This window comes from Arachis ipaensis, chromosome B3 (genome assembly GCF_059453495.1).
Source record: "Arachis ipaensis isolate K30076 ecotype BB chromosome B3, ASM5945349v1, whole genome shotgun sequence".
Taxonomy (NCBI): domain Eukaryota; kingdom Viridiplantae; phylum Streptophyta; class Magnoliopsida; order Fabales; family Fabaceae; genus Arachis; species Arachis ipaensis.
Genome location: NC_142438.1, coordinates 138,951,624 through 138,973,380, shown reverse-complemented (window position 1 = coordinate 138,973,380; position 21,757 = coordinate 138,951,624). Strand labels below are relative to the sequence as shown.

The following is a 21,757-nucleotide window of genomic DNA, read 5'->3' as shown; positions in this document are numbered from 1 at the left end:
TATTATTATTAGGGTTAAGTACTGAAATCGTCCCTAAGGCCTGGGGTGAAAATCAAAATCGTCTCCGACCTTTTTTTGTTATTAAAATCATCCTCAACGTTACAAAACGTTATAAAATCGTCATTTTCTATTTTTTTGGACCAAATTACCCTTAACTATTAATAAAAATAATATTAAAAAAAATAAAACCCCACCCCACCCACACCCAGCATCCTTTCGTCACTCCCTCCACCCCCAAACCCACCCCCAATTCCATCTTCATCAGTTCCCACTCCCTCACCCCTCACCCCACTCCCTCACCCCTGCGTAACCCGCGCGCCGCCCCTGCGTCCAACCCGCGCGCCGCCCCTTCGTTCTTCCTATTTTTCTTTTTTATTTTTTTTTATTTTTGAAGAACATATACATGATTGATGATGGATTGTTGCTAATTTTGTGATTATTCTGTGATTGATGTTGTTGCTGAATTTTTTATTTATTTTGCTGATGCAGAAGGGAATTGGGGGTTACTGGGTTAGTGGTGATGAAGAAGGAGGTGAGGGGGTGAAGAGTGGGGGGTTACGGTGAGGAGTTTTGTGACTGCCTCTACTTCTTCTTCTGCTCTGCTTGAACTTCTGCTTCTGAAATTATAACGTGATGATTATTGAACTTTTGGATCTGAAAACTGAAATTGTAGTTGATGATTATTGAATTATTGTTTATTGAAATTGATGTGATTATTGAAATTGTTATGCTTCTTCTGCTTCTGATTTTTTTGTTGATTTATTTTGTTTTGTGAATGTTGCTGTTAATTTGTTTTGTTATGAGTAATGAATGGTGAGAAAAGGGAGAGGAAGGAAGTGGAAGGAGATTGGGTGAGGGGTGAGGGGTGAGGGGTGAGGGGTGGGGGGTGGGGGGGGTGAGGGAGTGGGCTGAGGGAGTTACGGGAGGGTGAGTGAGGGAGTGGGGTGAGGGAGTTACGGGATGGGAGGGAAAGGGAGGGGGCGGAGTTTGTTTTAATTTTTTAATATTATTTTTAATTATTTTTATTAATAATGAAGGGTAATATGGTAAAAAAAATAAAATTGAAGTGGAAAAATGACGATTTTATAACGTTTTGTAACGTTGAGGATGATTTTAATAACAAAAAAAGGTTGGGAACGATTTTGATTTTCACCCCAGACCTTAAGGACGATTTCAATACTTAACCCTTATTATTATTATTATTATTATTGTAACATCCCACATTTTTTAAAATCTAAATATGAATAAATTGTAATATTATCTTATTATATTTAAACTTTATATTATTCTATTAGAAATAATTAAATAGATTCAGAGATAAATTCATTCTAAACCAATTAATATTTTTAGGTAATTTTATTATAATAGAATATTTTGCATAATTTTAGTAATTAAAAAAAATAAGAAAGAATTGTATAGTTTAATTTAAGTGATTTCTATTACGAATAAGCTATGACTTATTATTAATTTGAACTCCTTATTTTGTAAACTAATCTAGTAAGAGTAATCAAATTAGTTTTATTAACATTTGGAGTTAAGTTAATTAATACTATTGTGTAATTTTATAATTGATATTTCGTATAATTCGAAATTAAAATTTAGTAATGGAAGTATTATATAATTTTATTTAAGAAATTTCTATTATAAATAAATTATAGTTTATTTTATTAGTTTGAGTTCTTAGAAATTAATTTATTAGAAATGATTACATTGTTTTTTATAAATACTTAGAGTTTAAGTTAATTAATTTTTATGTAAAACTTTTATTATAATAAATTATTTTATATAAATTAAAATTAAAGTCTCGATAATAGAAAAATAATGGAAGGTCATATAATTTAATTGAGGTAATTGATATTTCAAGTTTAACCGTATTTTATAAAATGTGATTAATATGTTTACTTTATAATTTAAATTAAAAATAATTATTTGAGCTCGTTAATAGATTGATAGATAAAATCTTATACATTTTAAAAATAATCTTTATAGTAATATATTTGAATTCTAAATTATTATTCTATTATAAATATTTTATAAAATTGTTATATTATTCATAAATATTTTACCCTAACCCTAAATCCCCAAATAAAACCCTAATTCCCAATTTGATTTCAATTAAAACACAACGCGCACCACGTTCAGAAACGGAAGGGAAAAGAGCGAAGAAGACAGGGGAAGAAAGGAGAGGAACGAGGGAGAAGAGGAGAGCGAGGGACCCAGGTTGTCACCGTCGAACCCGCCAACCGCGTCGCCGTTGTTCGTCCTCATCACTGCCAGAGACGTCGCTAGGGAGCTCGCGCAAGTTGAACGTGCTGTCTTCCCGCACCATCGCTGCCACCGTCGAGCCTTGTCGTCGTCACGCAAGACGCCACCACTGCCGTTAATCGAAGCCGCCGCTCGCAAAGCCAAACCGCTGTGGAGCCTGAAGCCGAAGGGGGTTGTTACCACTGCTGTTCCTAGGGCACGTTGCTGCTGCTGTTGGGTTCGTCGCAGGGAGGAATCCGAGCAAGGAAAGGAAGAAGGTGGCGATAGAGACCTCCGCTGCTGCTGCTGTTACTATCGGTGTTCCGGAGCTCGCGGTTACTGTCGTTGTTGGTGATGAACCAGGTTGTGTCCTTGCTGCTGATTGATTGTAGTGAGAGACGTTGTAGCCACCACTTTTCATTTTGGTAAGTTCATGGGTAAGACCGCCTTGATTCTTCTCTGTGCCATTTTATTTAGGCAGTTAGTGTTGATCCGTTTAATTTACCAGAGTCATTATTGTCATTGCTCGGTGCCGCTGCCCTTAGTTAGAACTACTGAATGTTGTTGCTGCGGGATTACGTTGAAATTGTCTATGATGCTGTGAATTCAAAATTAGCGGGCTTATCGTGGTTAATTCGTGTGAGTTCAGCTAATCGAGGTAGGGGGTTTAACTTAAACGATTTTAATTTAAGAATGCCCATAAAGTTTATTGAGTAATTGCAAATAGTTTTAATTGTTGTGATTAGTTGATTGGCTATATGGATGTTGAATTGTGGCTGGGGATTGATTGAATTTGTGGATTTTGTGAAGTTGATTGATTGTGTGAATTGTGAATTGTTGATGAGTGATTGCTGAGAACTCTGGGTTTGATGGATTATATTGAATTTGTTACTGTTGAGCTGGTTATTTCTTTATTGTAATGGTGGTGGACTTGGTGATTGATTGGAATTGAGTTTAGAGAATATTTGAAGGATTGAATCTTAAAATGTTGAAGACGCAATATGAAGCTGCGAGTGATTTGTGGGTTTTCTTTATGGTTTTAATTACTTTCATAGAGTCCCTTCGCTTGTCCCTTGAGATTTTATTTTACATAGAGGGGTAGGTTTGGTATATTGTATTTGAGTTTCATTTGGTTTCTTCTGTATAAGAACTATTATTAATAATATTTATGTGATTATTATTTGTTGGAAATCTTTGAAACATGACTTTAATGAATAAAAACAAAATTTTTTGGCATTTTCTTAAAACTGAAACGCGAACTCGATACAAAGGCTCCATAATTAAGTAGTTAATACTAGAAAAGGTTATGTAATGTTCTTTCTAGCAGAAATACCTTGACTTAAGCAAGGTATTTTGCTGGACGGGACGTTACAATTATTATTATTATTATTATTATTATTATTATTATTATTATTATTATTATTATTATTATTATTATTATTATTGTTGTTGTTGTTGTTAAAGTCAAATAATCTATTGCAATATCTGCCATCTCTAATTTTTGTTAAACTCTTGGTGTAATGGTGCTATAGAGTTGAGAATTTGAAAGAAAAGAAATGGGGATGAAGAAGAGTGAAAAAGACAGCAAAAAAGTGATGGAAAATAAGAAGAATGAGAAGAAAGATGTTGGCAGTGCTGCCAGCAATGCAACCATAGAAAATGACAGCGTTTTTGCTTCTTGCTCCTTCTCTAGCCTTGGCCTTCGCCCTTCCTTATGCGATGAACTGCGTGGTATTTCCACTCTTGCTCTCCCGCTTTCTTTGATTTTTATTTCTTTCATAAATTTTCATTCCTAGCGTCACAGAAGCATGCCTGGTTAGAATTGAGCTTAAGAGTAACCTACAATTTTCCCTTTTTTTTGTTCCAAATGGGAAAAGAGTTTATATGTTTTTTGTTGATAGAAAAATTGGGATTCGAGGTTCCAACTCTGGTGCAAGCTCAAGCCATTCCTGTTATTCTCGCTGGCCGTCATGCGTATCCTTTTTTCCTTCTCTCTGGATTTAGAAATCTTCCTTCATCTTCTTTTCTTTAGCACATGCTATATCTTCTTATTTCTGGGTTCCTTAATGATAAAATTTTAGACTTATTAATGCTGCCACAGGCACAGGGAAGACAGTTGCCTACTTAGCTCCACTTATTCATCACTTGCAGAATTATGATACTTGCATACAACGCTCTGATGGAACATTTGGTAAGTCTTTTTTTGATACCTATTTGTTCAATTTCTCTCCATTTATTTGTCACAGACAGATAACAATTATGCATGCTTGTTACTGTGTATCATGTCATATTGCCCTGGATTTGAGTATACTGCTATAGCTTGAAATAATGCTTTCAAATGAGAAAAGGTGAACATAGAAAGTTTCTCGACAAGCAAGTTTTATGGGATAAGATTAGACCTTCTAGCATCTATTTTGTATAAAGCTCATAATATAAGTCTTTTCCTCCCAGACATGTTGAGAGATTTTAAAGCTACACTACATCGATAGCTCTCCTTTGGATTGTTTTTGCTCTTATATGGAGGATCTCTTACGCTCCATCTTGTAAATATTCTTCTATCTGTCTCAATGATATTCTTCGTGATATATATCTTGCTCGTAAGTTTTTGATACTTCACTGAATATAGAGTTTTTGCCCCCCCTCCCCCCCTGCCTTTTCCTCACCAATAATGTGTTGTTTGTTACTACTATTGAGGAGCACATATGTGAAGTTTAATGATAATGCATCATCTAAAAGTTGTGTTAATTTTTTTTATGGGAATATTGTACTGACCGTTTGTTTTCCCCTTTTTGTAACACAAATTAATATTGCATTTCTTTCTTTAATTTAGTCTGAATCAGTTACAGATTTAATTGATTTGTTGGAAATAGCGTTGGTTCTTGTACCGACGCGTGAGCTATGTTTGCAGGTTTATGAAATTCTTCAAAAGCTATTGCATCGATTCCATTGGATTGTTCCCGGGTATGTTATGGGTGGTGAAAATAGATCAAAGGAGAAAGCTAGGCTACGCAAAGGTAGAAATCAAGTATATTTATCAATAACATTTTTAATAGGGAAAAAAAGAACAGCATTCCTATTATCTTTTCATATTTAAGGTTTTGTCCCTTTTTAATTTTTTTCTTTTGTTCATGCGATGGAATTATCAAACTGATAGCAACAACATTATGAAATAAAATATGCTTTAGCTTGTTAGAGGAACAAGGTTGGACATTCACTGTACCTGGTCAAATTTGTAACCTGTGGTTATTATTATAGGCATATCAATTCTTATAGCAACACCTGGGCGCCTTTTAGATCATTTGAAGAATACATCATCATTCTTGTACACAAAATTGCGCTGGATAATTTTTGATGAAGCTGATAGGTATGGCTTGCTTCTATTGATGCTATAGAAATTATCATGTGTTGGCATAGGAAGTGTGATAATGATTCTGCATATAGTGTTTTTTTTTTTTTGCCAAGTATTTTTTTTAAAAGGGTTAGCTGGATGTATGGTTTTCTGCAGGATTTTGGAATTAGGATTTGGACAAGATATACAGGAAATACTACATCTTTTGGGTTCAAGGAAAGCAGCAAATGATAACAAGGAGAGTACAGTTCCAAGAAACTCTGAATTTCAAAGGCAGAATTTGCTTTTTTCTGCCACCTTAAATGAGAAAGTGAACCATCTTGCTAAAATAAGTTTACACAATCCAGTGATGATTGGTCTTGAGGGTAAAACAAGAAAACCAGTATCAACAATTGAAAGCATTGATCCTTCAGAGTCTGATGAAGAAGACGAAGTCAAGTATTCCAGTAAAATACCAACAATTGTAGATTATAAAATCCCCACACAGTTAATTCAGAGATACGTGAGAGGTATGTGATAATTAGTTTCTTTTTTATCTTTCCTTCACTGCATTTCGCGGTTAATATTCTCAAGATGCTAAGTACCTAATTGGAATACAATTTTGCTAAGCAGTGCCTTGTGGTTCTCGGCTTGCTGTTCTTCTTTCAATTCTAAAGCATCTTTTTGAAAGAGACACTTCACAAAAGGTTAGGCGTCACTTGCTCTAAAGATACTTTCCTTATCTATATTATATGTAGGATGTTGGAGTTAGAAGATTTTTAACTCTCCGCATTCTCTCTTTCTTTTAGTAGCTGTATTTCTTATCATTGGCAAATATTGACATGACCGTGAACAATTTAATATTTCTGGTGTACTTATGAAGAATTATGTGATGGGGACAACAAAAGCTTGTCGATATCCCTTGAAAACAGTTGACAAATGGAAGGCATTATTTTTTATTTATACGACTGGAACTTATATTTGGCATGCATCGATCCTTAACTTTATTTTTCCCTTGCCGATTGAACATGCTGTTATTCAAATATTATGCTTTAAGATTCACATAATTGACCTAGTGATTTTACAGGTTGTGGTATTCTTTTCGACATGTGATGCGGTAGACTTTCACCATTCGCTACTAAGTGAGTTCCACTTCTCGACTGATCCTCAAACAAAAGAAAGGGTCATACAGATGTTTCTTGGATGCCAAACTTTTCGATTGCATGGTAATATGGAACATGAAGACCGGAGATCTACTTTTCAGGCTTTTAAAACTGAGAAATCTGCTTTGCTTTTGTCCACTGATGTTTCTGCTAGAGGCCTGGATTTTCCTAAGGTTCGATGCATCATACAGTATGATTCTCCTGGGGAAGCTACTGAATATGTGCACAGGTATGTATACCTATTTTTTGTTTTGGCTTCTTTTACCATGTTTTTAGGGGTGGTTATGTGGAAGGCATTTTTTTTTATTTTAATTTTAGTTTTTTATGCTAATTGCAGTCCAAACAAACCTCCCCGGATCATTTTATATCGATTGTATAATTTTATTTTATTTGATCTTTTATTTATAAAACAAGTGATCTCCGAGCTTCAATTAGTTAGATCAATGCTGTTAATGGAGAACTTTGTCACTCGTAAATATTCAGGGGCTAACAGCTATGCCACTCTAGCATCTTAAGAATGTCTTATCCATTCCATGAGGGATTTTAAAATCAATTAATATTATGAATAACTAAATGATTGTCATATCATTGTATCCAAATTTGCTGCAATAAATAGCCCTAGAAGGACTCACTTTGAAAATGAAAACATACATAATGTAATATCTATCAGGAAGTGGAATTTGTTTCATGGATATCTCTTCTAGATTCAAAAGGATCCTCCCATGCTGTCTTTTATGTTATGTTAAAGTCTTAAAGCATGATGTTAAGACTATGATTTGTGATCCTTGATGAATTCATGATGCAGAGTTGGTAGAACTGCTCGTCTGGGTGAAAGGGGAGAGTCCTTGTTATTTCTGCAACCAGTTGAAATAGATTATTTACAGGACTTGGAGAAACATGGTGTTTCACTAGCAGAGTATCCTCTTCTCAAAGTGTTGGATAATTTTACATTACACGGACATAACAAACAAGTAAAGAAGTCTATTTTCATTGACTTGCATCCTTGGGTCCTTTGTCTCCAGAAGGCACTCGAGTCATTCATCATTTCCAAGGTGATACACTGCTGATCTTTCTGAATTCTGGTTTAATATAGATACTCCATTTCCATCTAACTGAATGATACATGAGAAACCTGTATTTTAACATGTTAATCCTATTTTGATTTGGAAAAATGTGCCCAAATTTAACTCTAGAGCCATTATTGTTGTTTGGCTTAGAGCTTTTACAACAATGAAACATTTGGAGTTGCTAGTGTTGGTTTTATGCATATGCTAAGCAAGAGGACTTATGAACTGCTGACGATCTAAATTAATGCCAGATAGGTTTGAGTTAAAGGAAATGGAGGGTCTTGACAGGGAAATGGGTCATGGTTGTCAAAATCACATGTCAACTCATAATGTTCTATGATTTCTGCTAGGCTCTTCAATCCTAATCACAGCCACCAACTTAGTTTGGTGGAATTGATAAGGGAACTTTTTGAAGTGGTGGGATTGGATGATCCCTGCTGCTGTTGAGTCATTGTTTATGGTGGCAGATTCTGGAGAAAAATCTAACCTACTCCAAAACGATTAGACTTAGATAACGGTAACTACAAACCACTCTTCATCTATTTCCCCATATTTATGTCTCTTCCCGAATCTCTGCATTGGCCTTGTTTCCCTTTGATCATCGTTTGTGCTGAATGCCACCAAAAAGGGCCTTTGTGCTGCATCTTAGTTGTTCATGTGAGGTGAGCTGCTCTAGGTAGGATGTTTGATCATTCACTATGCCGCGTTTACCTAGGTGGTTATACATCTAATGTATTCACAGAGGTTAAATTAGACTTGCAGGTTGATCTTATGACTTGTAACAGTAAACATCAATAAAGTTGTACTCTTCATATGTCAACTTGTCAAGTATACAAATACTATTTCTCTCGAAATTGAGCCATTGAAATCATGTTACATCTAATAACGAAGAGGGATGATAATTTCCAAAACGCAATCATCCTTGTTCCTCATGATTTCACTGACAATTTTTGTTTACAAATACGATTCTATATAGAGATCTTAGTTTCTGTGTATCATAAGCTAACTGTTGTGTTGTCATTTTTTCAGCCCAAGATGGATGAACTTGCTAGGAAGGGATTTTGCTCTTGGGTCCGTGCTTACACAGCACATCGTGGTGAGCTGAAAAGAATATTTATGATCAAGAAACTTCACTTGGGGCACGTGGCCAAAAGCTTTGCGTTGAAACAACAACCATCCTTAGTTGGACAATCCTTCCAAAAGCAAAATAAGAAGAGAAAGAGATTTGAGAAAAAAAATGGGCTATCGAAAAAGAGAAAAGTTGCTAGAGTGACTTAGGCCCAGTTTTGATAAATAATTTAAATAAGTTCTTTTTAAGGAGTTTTATTAATAGCAGCTTATAAATAAGTTATTTTGTGTTTGGATTTTTAGTTATAAAAGTACTTATTTTAAAGTTATAGCGTTTGGATAAATAACTCAAAAAATAATTTTTTTTACAGAAGAGAATGAATATTAAAATAACGATGATAACAAATACTTTCCAATATTGAATGTTGATTTTACATAACCTAATCACTAATATTGTGTATGATATGGTAGGTGAAAATAAAAAATAAATATAAAATGTATGTTAATGTATATTTTGTTGTTTTTTATTTTTTTTTACTCTTATTAGAATTTCTTTCTCTTTTATTGAAGTAAAAAACTTGCTATAATTAACTATGAAAATGATAGCAAGCTATAAAATCACATGTGAAAAAAAATAAAATTAAAACTGAAATTTATACCACAGTTAAATACAAAATAATAAAAATAAAGTGATAAAATGATAAAAAAAATAATTAAAACTGAAATTTATACCACAGTTAAATACAAAATAATAAAAATAAAGTGATAAAATGATAAAAAAAAATACTTAGAAGGAATATATAGGTTGTTCAGAAGCAATGAAGATGATGAGGTTTGAAACATTGTGTGAGAATGATGGTGGAAGGCCAGTGCTTTCAGTAGGCCTTGCGTGAAAATGGTGGTGAATGGTCAGTATTTTTCTGAGTCAAGAAGGAAAGTATATTTTTTTTTTGTTTTGAAATTAAATTTTTTTTAAGGAAGTGGTAAAATGACTTATCAAAAAGTAAAGAAGTCATATATTTCTACTTTTTCAAAAAGCTGTAAATTAACTTTTCAAAAAGTTAAAAGCTTTTTTTAAATTGGTGCCAAACACGTAAATTGTGACTTTCCATAATCCAAAAAAAAAAAAAAAAAAAAAAAAAAAAAAAGAGTAGCTTTTGCTACTTCCCAAAGAAGCTACTTCCCAAACGGGCTGCAAACTATGACAATGGCTGATGGAGTTTTGATGAAGCAAATGATAATGAAAATGACAACTATAGATGGATACCGATATACTTAGTCACGCGAATCTGGATCATTATCCCCTAAAGCCATAGTATTCGATACAAAGCATGCTTGATGCTTGGTACTTTCGATGTGTATCATTTAACTTGTATTATATAAAATACGGTAATTATGTAATTCAACTCATAGTATTGCAGGAAAGTTTGAAAGGTGATGAAATGTGTTCTTTTATTGGATCAATTTGGGATAAATTCCAAGAACTCAACAAGAATGAGACTGATCATGTGGAGTATAACTGCTTTCTGAAAATGTAAGATATATAGGATTAAGTACTATTTTAGTTTCTAATATTGAGATCGAAATCTAATGTTTCAAATGGATTTAATGTTATCCTACCATTAAATTTGATTCGAATAATTAACAAAAAAAGTTTACATTAGTAATTATTGATGGGTCAATTTTATTTCTGTATTGAAATCAAATGTTATATTAGTTTTTAAATGTTAATTTTTTTATGTTAAGTTTAATTGTGGGATAATATTGAAACCGTTTACAACTTTTTTAGATTGAAATAAGACATTTACAATATTATGGACTAAATAAAAATCTAACTCATATTGGGACTAAAATAATACTTTATCCATATATATATTTTCTCATACTAATACCTTGTCTTAGATTATTTGGGATTTGGACATTTGTTATTTGGTGTCCGAAAATTTTTTGGCCAAAAAATTTTGATATGAAAATACTTTTGTAGTTATGCCCCAAGATAGGATCGGAGGGTGTTATGTCTGAGTGTAGTGGTCTTGGCCTTCTCATTTATCGCCAAAAGACTTAATATAATTTTTTGTTTGAATTCAACTTATTTGACATAGAGTGAGATGTTTTTTTTAAATTGTAAAATCCTTTTTTTGCTAATTACAAAGATGATTTTTAGGTGTTTTTTTTTTAATTGTAAATTTTTTTTTCTAATAACAAGATGCTTTTTAGGTGTTTTTTTTTTTTAAATTAAAAACGCAACTTTTTAGTTGCAAAAAGTTAGAAGAAAGTATTTTTCGCAAAAGTGACTATGCACAACGATTTGCAAAAAAAGAGAAACACTCTTTAGCAGATTAATTTGACAATTTTAGTTTCTAGTTGTATGTGAAATAGTAATAATATAATATTATTTGTAACTAAAGTTGACTATTTTATAGTAAAAATTTTTTTTTCTTTCTATATAAAATAAATAATCCAACAGATGAGAGACATTCATATTTTTTTTTCTCTCATAATTGTGTTTTTCATCATTTCTTTCTTTTAACTTCAATATCTCGAATATTTTTAGTTTTGACAGGTATATATATATATATATATATATATATATATATATATATATATGTGTGTATTATATAAGAGTATTTATATTCAATTTAAATATATTAATTTTTATTTTTTAAATTATTATAAATTTATAATTATAAAAATAAATTATTAAAAAATTATAATTAACATAATAGCATCTAAAACTACACTAAATATATAATTTTTTTTGTCCAAATAAATTTTTTTTAAAAATATTGAAGATCAATAAAAAATATATAAAATGACAAACTTAAAATATAATAAGACTTTTTTTTATTTAATATTATGATACCAATTACTATATTGTGCAATATATTAAAGATAGTAGTGATATAAAAAAATTAAAATATTAGACTAATTTTAATAAATACTTATATATAGTTTATCTATTGTATAATTTAGCTGAAAAATAATTTTGTTTTATAAAACATTAAAATTAATAAAATAGTATGAAATCATTTATTTGTATTATTTATTATTTAATAGTTGAATTTTATTTAGTTCATTATACTTTAAAATAATAAGATTATCTTTTTATTATAAACATAACAAACAAAAATGAAAAAATGAAAATTTGTTGACCTTAAAAGTAAAAAGAAAAGAATATATATACACACTGTAACACCCTAACGTTTAACACGTCATGATCGTACCAAAAGTAGGGAGTTACTAACCTGTTCTCCTTATTTATTATTTAATATTGAGCCTTTAGGTCAATATCGCGTTTCAGTTTATAAGAAAATACCAGAAAATTTTTTGTAGTAATTAAAATCACACAATTATTAATAGTAATAAATGCTATACAAATGAATTTAATATAAAACTCAAATACAATACCTATCCCTCTGGATAAAATAAAACTTAAAGCAACAAGGGCGAGGGAACTCTATAAAAATAACAGGAATCACAAGTAAAACTACTAGTCGTCTGCATCTTCTAACTGAATCTTCGAACCTGTGTCACTGAAAGGGTGGAAGATTTTGGGGTGAGAACAAACCACACGTTCTCAGTAGGGAATGGGAATGTCGTAAAAGTAATGAATTTAATGCAAATAATTAACTTACTTAGTAAAACTATTTTGTTAACCCTTTGGAAATACTTTTATTTCTACTTTAGATAAATAATTACTTTTCTTTAAATTTATAAACTCAAAACAAATTTTAAATATAAAACTAGTCACATTTTCTGTCTCTCAGCCACATAGTTAATCCTCAGTCAAATGTCAACTCGTAATCACTTTAATACACTCACAAACAAATACTCACAAACAAATAGTGCAAGCAAGAGATTCAATTCAATGTACAAGCAAGTCACAACAAGACAAACAATACAATCACAAAGTAATAAAACAGGCAAGCGCAATCAAATGCAAATGCGCAATCAATATGATGCATGTCTATCCCTAACACAGGCCATGAGCTCATGTGTCGGTTGCCTACCCGCTCCCAACATTATCCGGGCACAAGTCCCATATATGGTTTTCCAGATGCATCAGTGTGCTTATAAGTCGTACGGCCAGGCCGCATCAGTGTGACTTTAAGTCGTACGGCTAGGCCGCATCAGTGTGACTTTCCAAATCAATAAGCGTACATCTGAAAAACAGTTCTCAGTGTGTGGGCGTCCCCACTTTACATTTGGCACTAAGGCCCAAACAATGTCACATCTGCTCTCCTGTGGCAGACACTTTATTAATTAATATATTCTTTAAATCCTTGTTCTCTGCTCTCTTGTGGCAGAGATTCATTTTCTTAATAAACCGAGCTCAAATCTTTACTTAAAACAAAATCTCTCCTTAAAAGATTGGGTTTAAAACATTATATTTTTCTTAATAAATCAAACTTTAAAATAGAATAAATCTTTTCTTAACTAAATATATTTTAAATAATTTAATTTTCCAAAACCAAATCTTTTAAAATAACTTTTCAAATAAAACCTCAGATTTTATAAAATTTCGGCGGCATTTTCTCTAAAATTCGAACTAAACCACCCTTACGGGTTCCCTATTCCTCAACAATCACATTTTTACAACCTCAATCCAAACTTAATTCGACCAATTAAACTCTCATAACAACCAAACCAGTCACATTCACAGCAATAATCCATACTCAATATCATTACTATTATATATATATTTGCAATTATCCAATTAACTTTGTAGGCATTCTAAATTAAAAACTTAACTTTAAAAACAAACTCCCTACCTCCGTATGAAATTAAAATCAACGAAAATTCTAGAAAAACTTTTTGACTGAGCTGCTGAAGAGGAAAGCGTCAGAAATCATCTGTGCCTCCTAAAAATCTAGTTAGCCGAACTCAAGAGGAAGAAGAGCTACGTCACCGTCAGCCTCCATCGAACAAAAATGATGCCAATATGTAGAAGAGAAGAATACGAACACTTTTATCGAATTAAATTTTTTATTGGATTTACGGATTTCAAGAAATCAAGGCCGGAAGATCAAAGGAGCTTCGGTTCTCTTTCTTTCTCTCTCGGTCAATTTTCTTTCTCTTATTCCCTCATATTAATTCGGTGATACAAAGAAGCAAATGAAGTAAAGATGATTAATGAATACAATGATATGAATATGTGTCATGATTTTATATATATAAGTTTACATGCAAGCCACGTTTGCTTTCTTTATCTTTACTTTTTTAATCCTCAACTCCCTTAAGGCTTCGGCCAAGGGATAATAATAATAATAATAATAATAATAATAATAATAATAATAATTATTATTATTATTATTATTATTATTATTATAAAATTTTATTTAATTATTTTTGTTAAAAAAAAATAATTTTCTTAAAAATTACATTTTAATATAATATATTAATTTATAAATAGTTAATTATTTAATTTTAAAAAAATACGGGTCTTACACACACAAAAAGGAGTTTGTGAAAAATTTACAACAAAAATAATAATTAATTGAACAACTTATACCAAATAAAATAAATAGTCAAAGTTTTAGTTTTATAAAATATTTGGGGGATTATGGCCCCATTGTCTTAATGAAGTTCTGGTACTGAATGTAATGTGATTAGAATGAAAGTGTAAAATTATAAAAAAAAAAAATATAAGTAATGTGATTAAGTAATGAAAGTAAAATTACATTATTTACAATGAAAGTGTAAAATTTATTTATTTATAAAAAAAATTATATTACTTTAAGAGTAAAATTATAAAAAAATTAATTTATTTAGAATGAAAGTATAAAATTAAAAAAAAAATTATAAGCAATGTGACTAAGTAATGAAAGTAAAATTACATTATTTTGAATGAAAGTGTAAAAGTTATTTATTTATAAAAAAATTACATTACTTTAAGTATAAAATTATAAAAAAATTAATTTATTTAGAATGAAAGTAATGTGATTAACTATAATTTACTTAGATATGATTAAAAAATAATTGAATACTATGTACAGTAAAAAATTGATATTATTGAAGGATAAAATTAAAATTTATATCTATGTATCGTTTTTGTCCCCAACATTTCCGTCCTATTTAAATCCCTAAGGTTTCAAAATCATCTCAATTTTGTTCCACCGTCAATCCTGTTAACGGATCCCTTAACGGTAGGATAACATTGAATCAATTTTAAAACGTTAAGGACTTATATATAACGATTGAAACGTTAGAGATAACTTTGGAACTTATCTCAAACGTCGAAGATAAAAACGATACTTTTCTCTATAAAAAAATTACTTAGACACGTCATATTCTAATTCACCAATTATTTCACATATAATTTTAAAAAATAAAAACAACCAAAATTGTTTCTGTTTTGATATGACTTGATGAGATATCTTACTTTCGTATATTTAACAAATATGTATCTGATATAAATTAAAAATATAAAGTAACATGTCTTTAAGCATTTAACTTATTTTGTTGATGTGTAACCTACTAAAAACGTAAAAAATTGTATACTATTATCTACAAATTCACATATTTAAATGTTTCAAGTATTAAAGGTCCGCCGCTAGTCAATGAGTTGCTGCATACATAAGAGAAAATTCAAACTCTCGACACTTGCTTAAACGGACAAATGACTGACCATTCGACCAACCCAAGTTGGTTTGTTCATGGAACAATTATATTTGCAAGCTTTTTTATATTGAGTATGAAAATAATTCTTTGTATATAATCACTCCAACTTATAAGTTAATAACCTGAACTTACTCGAGTTCAACCCTTATCATTTAATATATAAATTCAAATTAATACTCAAATTCGACTTACAAGTTCATAAATCCGGTTTACTAAACTATTAATGAGTTAAACTTGAATCGACATGTGAGCCGACTCTGGTGGTCCGGCCCTATCCAGAGCTTGGTGGTACTCATCAACGAAACTAAGTATATTTGGGCTTTTACGTGAAGCCTATGTCTCTCTTAATATATTTTAATATTCATCTATTTTCTAAACAAAAAAAAAAACAAAAAATAATATTCATCTATTTTTTTTGTCTCTATTCCTCTTCAGAGCTAAAATCCACTATCTAAACAAGGAAAACTATTTAGATATTACAAACAGTTCACACCCAATTACAACAAACAATTATCATATACAACATTAGACCTGCTAAGTGCTAACAGCACTCAGTTCATCCATGTATCTACATGAGTACTTGAAAAGTCAAATTCAGACAACTCAAACTACAAAGGACAATAAATATTAGCATTAAAGAGGCAAATGTAAGTGGATAAGTGCATTAAAGAGCAGTTGTTAGCATGCAAATCAGAATCAGAAGAAAAATGAATCGATGTTCACCTTCCGAACCTGTCTGGGATTGCTTGCATTTTGCATTTGTTTCTATATTCCTTCAAATATACATACACATATATATATATAGCCTCCTGCAGCTGAAGACAGTTAAGTAAAACGAAACAGGTTCAGAAAAGAATTTTGAAACTCTAAGCACAACACATAGAAGTCCTTTGCTTTGCAAGTAACTCCCTTAGTGTCTTTATCATCTTTGGATCGGAACTTATATAGTCCTGGAAGGACTTCTTCAACTCCTGCAGCAACCTTCTATCATCATTGCCAGGGTATTGATTTAACATCTTGGTGAAGAAATTCTTCCAGAGCGCAACGTTCCAGTAACTATTTGATTCGACAAGCAAATTAAGGGTGCTTCAAATGTAGAATCATGTTTCCAAATTGACTTCACCAACATTACAGTGAATCACATGACTAAAGATAAACAAAAAGTAAATGGACATATACCGTTTAAAGCGTTGTTTGGGAAGATACATGTAGCCTCCATCAGATGATTCTTCTTTGGCAATCTCCATATAGCAATTATGCAACATCATATGGACAACAACGCAAAGGCCGTATGCGTCTACCTGTTGGTAAGTGATGGAGAAGAACAACTTCAAAGACAGTAAATCATGAAGTTAATTACATTTGTAGTGTAGTTTTAAGAAGTGGTTTGCCTGAAATTTCCATGGCTTATCCTCTTGCATCTCAATGCAGCGAAATCCAGAAGTTCCGCAATCACCCTTAAATACTATGTCATCTGGAAAGAGATCCAGAACAATCCCTCTTCCCCAGTCTACAAGGCAAAGACCCTATGGATAGAACAACTTTCAACAACAGAAAGTACTAAAACCAGAAACGGTTTAGTTGTATCATCATCTGGAGAAAAACTGACCTGATCACACCAAGGACCACTTCGGTCCAAGAACCCTTCTTCAGTAAGGTCATCCCTGCAAAGTAGCAAAACCAGGAATGAGCACTGTCTACAAAAGCAAAGCATTTACAAAGTACTTATTTGGAACATGCATAATATAAACACTAAACAACAAGAAACTCTCTCAGCTCGTATTTGCTCGCATTTGCATGTCAGTTTTATCTCAATCAATATCTAAAAAGTAAAAACGTCATGGTCTGGATCTTCAGTGGTAAACATAACAAGGTTGTTTTATCTAAGTGGTAGTTTTAATTTTACTATATATTTGTAGGACTTGTGGTTTTTTGAGACTGAAAATCGCAGTAACAATAACTTCAACGCTGCCATAAAACAGAATATAGCACTGGAAAAGTGTTACACTAGACAATATAAAATTAGAATGGAAAAACATCATCTCAGGTGGTTTGGCCATGCATTAAAAAAAAAAAAGTATGTAAAAGTCATGAACTCCTTCAGGTAAACTAAAACAAAACTACTGCTGAAGCCATAAAAAAAGAATATAGATTAAGATTATTTATATATACACATAATTCCAATAAAATGTCATTTTTTTGTTTGTATAACTCGTCTACTTAGTAGGAAGAGTTGATTGTTGTTTTATTTATACTACATAAGTTGATGCTTTGCCAGAGATAAAGGGCAATTCTACACCCAAAGTCCTCCTTAGATATAGAAGTATATAATAACAAGACGATGTACTTAGTCATGTCATCATAATCATTAATTAAGAATGAGAAACCAGCTTTACAATGACATTCTGCAAGTAATAAGGTGCAAGCGAACCAACTAATGGTAACGAAGGAGAAGCTTAATTTTACCTAGCATAGCGAATAAGCAGATTATCAGGCTTGAAATCACCATGAATCAAGCCAACATCATGCAAAGTTTCAACCATGTGTAACATTTCTATCGTGTAATAAATACATAAAACTTCTTCCATGGGTTTCCCTTGGACCGCATATCTGTTTATGACATCCTGCATAGTATGTTCATCTTGAATTAACACTATATAACATTGAACAAGATAATAAGGGATATCAGTAGAAATAACTGACCTGTAGCGTTCCATGAGCTAAATAGTCACAGATGAGTATGCTACAGTCTGCATACAGATGAATTCTCTGAGCCAAACCATAGCTTGACCTCTGATATAGTTAGATATCAGACAATTCAGTATATGTGGATGTTTATAGAAAAGGCAGGTTGATGGTATAAATATTGAATTTGATATTGATATTAATATCACATACTTCTCTGCCAGTGATCCGCATATCAAGCTGACGATACATGTAAAATTCCCAAGGGAAAGCTGGCTTTTGTATCTAACATTTAAGGTTCAAAGTACAATCAAATGAGACAAATATCACATTTTAAGAGGAAATGATTCTGAAAGACCATCAGCACCTTTAGCGCAACAACATCATTTGGATCACTGTTGACAAAGGCCTTGTATACTTGAGCAAAACCACCTTGTCCAGCGCAACCTTTGATATGGTACTTCCTCCCGCCTTTGGATATCATGATACGGACCATCAAGAGAATGAATGAAGCCAGTAAAGAAAAAGAATAAAGACTATGAAACTATATGAAATACACTGATATGATCATGTTGTGGTGTCTTACAAGAGATGAACACTAACTGCTGTTGATAATAGGAAAAACCCTTGTCCTAGACAAATAAGGAAATGATGATGTAATAATAGAAAGAACCAAAACTACTCCTAAGATTTTTTATTGAGATCCAAAAAGATATACACTCTTTATTTCTAACAATAGATAAATCTAGTTTTGTAGAAACTATCTGCAACAACATTGTCTTTGGAAGACAAGCTAACAACTCTGGGGAGACATCATAAACTAAGATTCAATGGAAATTTCGTTGCAGGGTCAATTTTTAGCACATATCATGAACTCACAATTTTTTAGCATCTCCTATGAAATTTATGGTATTAATTTATATATGATACAACTGTTCCTATTCCGTCAGAAATACAAGAAGATAAAGCAACTAAATTCATATATAAATGAATTCTTCAGAGTGATCATAAAGCTAGGAGCAGTCAGACAATTACGTCCCAATGATGAAGACAAGAGTAAGGATATGAATATTACCTATCTCTATAACTTTGTTCCTTGATGCATTCTTCAAAGTAGATAAGGCCACTTTTCCTGTATAAGATTTAGTGCTCAAGTGATACCCCTGAAATGCATTTATACAAGCATAAAGCACCTGAATCCTTGTCAGTTGCAGTAAATCAAACATGTATATAACAAAGCATATAAATATCTCACATAAAATTTTTTAATTGTAGGATTTATCTTCTTCATCAGGTCTTCCAAAATGGAGGAATCCCATGGATTAATGCCAATGTTTCCCAACTCTGTGGATCCCTTATAATCAATCTGAAATTAAAAAATAAAATGAAATATATACAAAAGAATTCTTAAACTGTAAACGCAGTCAGTGTTAGTAAATCTCAATTCAGGAAACACAACATTGAGGAAATATGTCAATGTGAGAAATAAAATAAATAAATAATGTGTTTTGCAAAGGCAGTGTTTGATTCATCTACTACTTGAACAAACCTTTGGCTAATTGGGAAGCAATAAATTGCCTACCAACGATCACAAAGCACAAAGCCTATTCAATAAAAGAGTACAAGGAAGTTGGTGTTTTCTCTATTTTTATTTATCTTTCCTTTCCTACTAGTTTGGCTCATTTTGCCTAAAGGACTAACTTTTTTGTGAATAGGCATACCCTCTGCCTTTCAGCAGCCTTCCAAATTTCAGATATTCTCTGGTGACATAATGCCTGTGCCTTCTTCAACCACTCAATTGGCTCTGCATTCCTATTGAACATTGACCCAAATAACTAAAATTACAGTCAAGGCACCCCAACTTGAAATATCAAAACAACCAAGTATTGAAGATTCGACTTAACACAGCACTGACCTGGAAATACCAAGGTGATAGATTGTGAGGGCATCATGGAGCCTCCCTTTCAACTCAAATAAACTGCAATAAACCATCGATAAAACCGTTTTCATAAACCACTAACACTAACATAAACCATTATCATAAACCATTAACAAAAACCACTAACATAAACCACTATTATAAACCGCTGTCATCAACCACTATCATAAAACACTATCAAAAAAACAATATCAGAAACCACTAACCTCGTCGTTGATCACCCCGGCGATATGAGCAACTTCATCCAAACGATACAGTATCCCCGGATCGTCCCCCATCGCCTGAATATGTCGCTCCAGTCTTTGTCGGCCCGATTCTTGGTCGTTTTCTCTGGAATTTTGTGGGGTATGAGAATGTAAAAGTGATTCGAATGACCTTGGTTCGAACTCCTTATATAGGCGAAACCCTTGTAATTCGAATCAACTCGATTCGAATTACCTAATGAAACGAAAAATGAGTAATTCGAATCAATATGACTATGTGTCACGTGTTCCATGTAATTCGAATTGATATAATTCGAACTATGATAGTGTAATTCGATGGAACTTGATTCGAATTACTTACAAGCAGTGCCATGCATGATTCGACATAGGTCGATTCGAATTACGTTGAAGTGAAGTTCGAATTTTATTGATTCGAATTACATAATAATTCCCTTTGGTTGATACCTGAACGAGAATCTCATTTGGCTGATTTGGGTAATTATACTCTCCCTTTTGCTTATAACCGTTTTTTACCCGCTGATTTTAGTAGATAATTTTAGTGTAAAATAGTATTTTTATATAGTAAAATCATGTCGCACAGACGCACACCACATATTTAGGCCAGCAACCAATTTTTTAAAAAATAGAAACCATTAAAATCACAATGCCAATAAAGGTTTGGCTAGTTTTCATAAGCGGTATTATTTATAAAAATGTGTCATGGGGACGGGCTCTAGAATATGTTCTTAGACCATCTCCAGTAGGGAACTCATCCCAGTTGCTGTTTATGGCCCACCTGTCATAAAAAGTAATTTCACATCAGCTTTTACGTCATAAACAATAAATAGGAACTCAAAGCATCTCTCTCTTCTCCATTAGGAGGAACTAACTTTAGTCCCTATTGTGATCCCACTTAATTAATTAATTAAAATACTTAAAATTAATATAATTATTTTTTTTCAATAATATTATTTAAATTTATAAATTTAAAAATAATTCATTATTAAAAGATATTAATATTAAATAAATTCATATATAATAATAATACACAATATATAATTCAAGATTATACTAATTTATAGTTTTGTGTTTACAACTGCTAATTTTAATAATATCATTAGCATTTTAAATTTTAAAAATAAAAATAACCAACTCAACTAAAAATTATTTTATAAGGTATAAAAATTAAATTTATTTTTTAATATAAATAAATTTAATTAATTATAATTTAATATAATAATATAAATAATATTTAATATTAATTATAATATAAATAATTAATTAAATAAAAACTTAATTATTTAATCTAATTAATTATTTAAATAATTAATATAAATTATTAATTAAATAAAAATATAATTATTTAATATAATTTTTATTATAATTATTATTAATTTAATTATTATTTAATTATTTAATTATTTCAAATTTTATATTAT

General features: G+C 31.4%; 2 protein-coding genes across 8 annotated transcripts; one reads left to right on the top strand and one right to left on the bottom strand.

The window, feature by feature from the left end:
- Nucleotides 1-2,095: 2,095 nt before the first annotated feature.
- Nucleotides 2,096-9,195, top strand: LOC107631913 (DEAD-box ATP-dependent RNA helicase 17). 4 transcript variants are annotated; one of them, XR_015907247.1, is made up of 13 exons: nt 2,118-2,669; nt 2,753-2,902; nt 3,777-3,975; nt 4,146-4,218; nt 4,326-4,435; nt 5,115-5,258; nt 5,500-5,608; nt 5,750-6,102; nt 6,206-6,279; nt 6,660-6,964; nt 7,541-7,787; nt 8,153-8,319; nt 8,832-9,195. XR_015907247.1 is itself a non-coding variant. In XM_016335502.3 (12 exons), exons 3-12 carry the CDS (start codon nt 3,801-3,803, stop codon nt 9,078-9,080), a joined length of 1,839 nt encoding a protein of 612 aa, XP_016190988.2. In that variant the 5' UTR covers nt 2,118-2,669; nt 2,753-2,902; nt 3,777-3,800; the 3' UTR covers nt 9,081-9,195. The 4 variants fall into 4 exon arrangements, 2 of the variants coding, with proteins under 2 accessions (XP_016190986.2, XP_016190988.2); XR_015907246.1 differs by lacking the exon at nt 2,753-2,902 and having other exon boundaries at nt 2,115-2,669; XM_016335502.3 differs by lacking the exon at nt 8,153-8,319.
- Nucleotides 9,196-15,877: 6,682 nt separating this feature from the next.
- Nucleotides 15,878-19,999, bottom strand: LOC107631915 (mitotic checkpoint serine/threonine-protein kinase BUB1). Of its 4 annotated transcripts, XR_015907540.1 has the most exons (12): nt 19,898-19,999; nt 19,432-19,542; nt 19,252-19,339; nt 18,544-18,647; nt 18,390-18,461; nt 18,195-18,284; nt 17,958-18,115; nt 17,101-17,155; nt 16,883-17,017; nt 16,671-16,792; nt 16,215-16,306; nt 15,878-16,099 (listed from the first exon to the last, which is right to left on the bottom strand). XR_015907540.1 is itself a non-coding variant. In XM_088509526.1 (11 exons), the coding sequence occupies exons 1-11, from the start codon at nt 19,997-19,999 to the stop codon at nt 16,358-16,360; spliced, it is 1,227 nt and encodes a 408-aa protein (XP_088365652.1). In that variant the 3' UTR covers nt 15,878-16,357. The 4 variants fall into 4 exon arrangements, 3 of the variants coding, with proteins under 3 accessions (XP_088365652.1, XP_088365653.1, XP_088365654.1); XM_088509526.1 differs by having other exon boundaries at nt 15,878-16,547; XM_088509527.1 differs by having other exon boundaries at nt 15,878-16,306.
- Nucleotides 20,000-21,757: the final 1,758 nt, after the last annotated feature.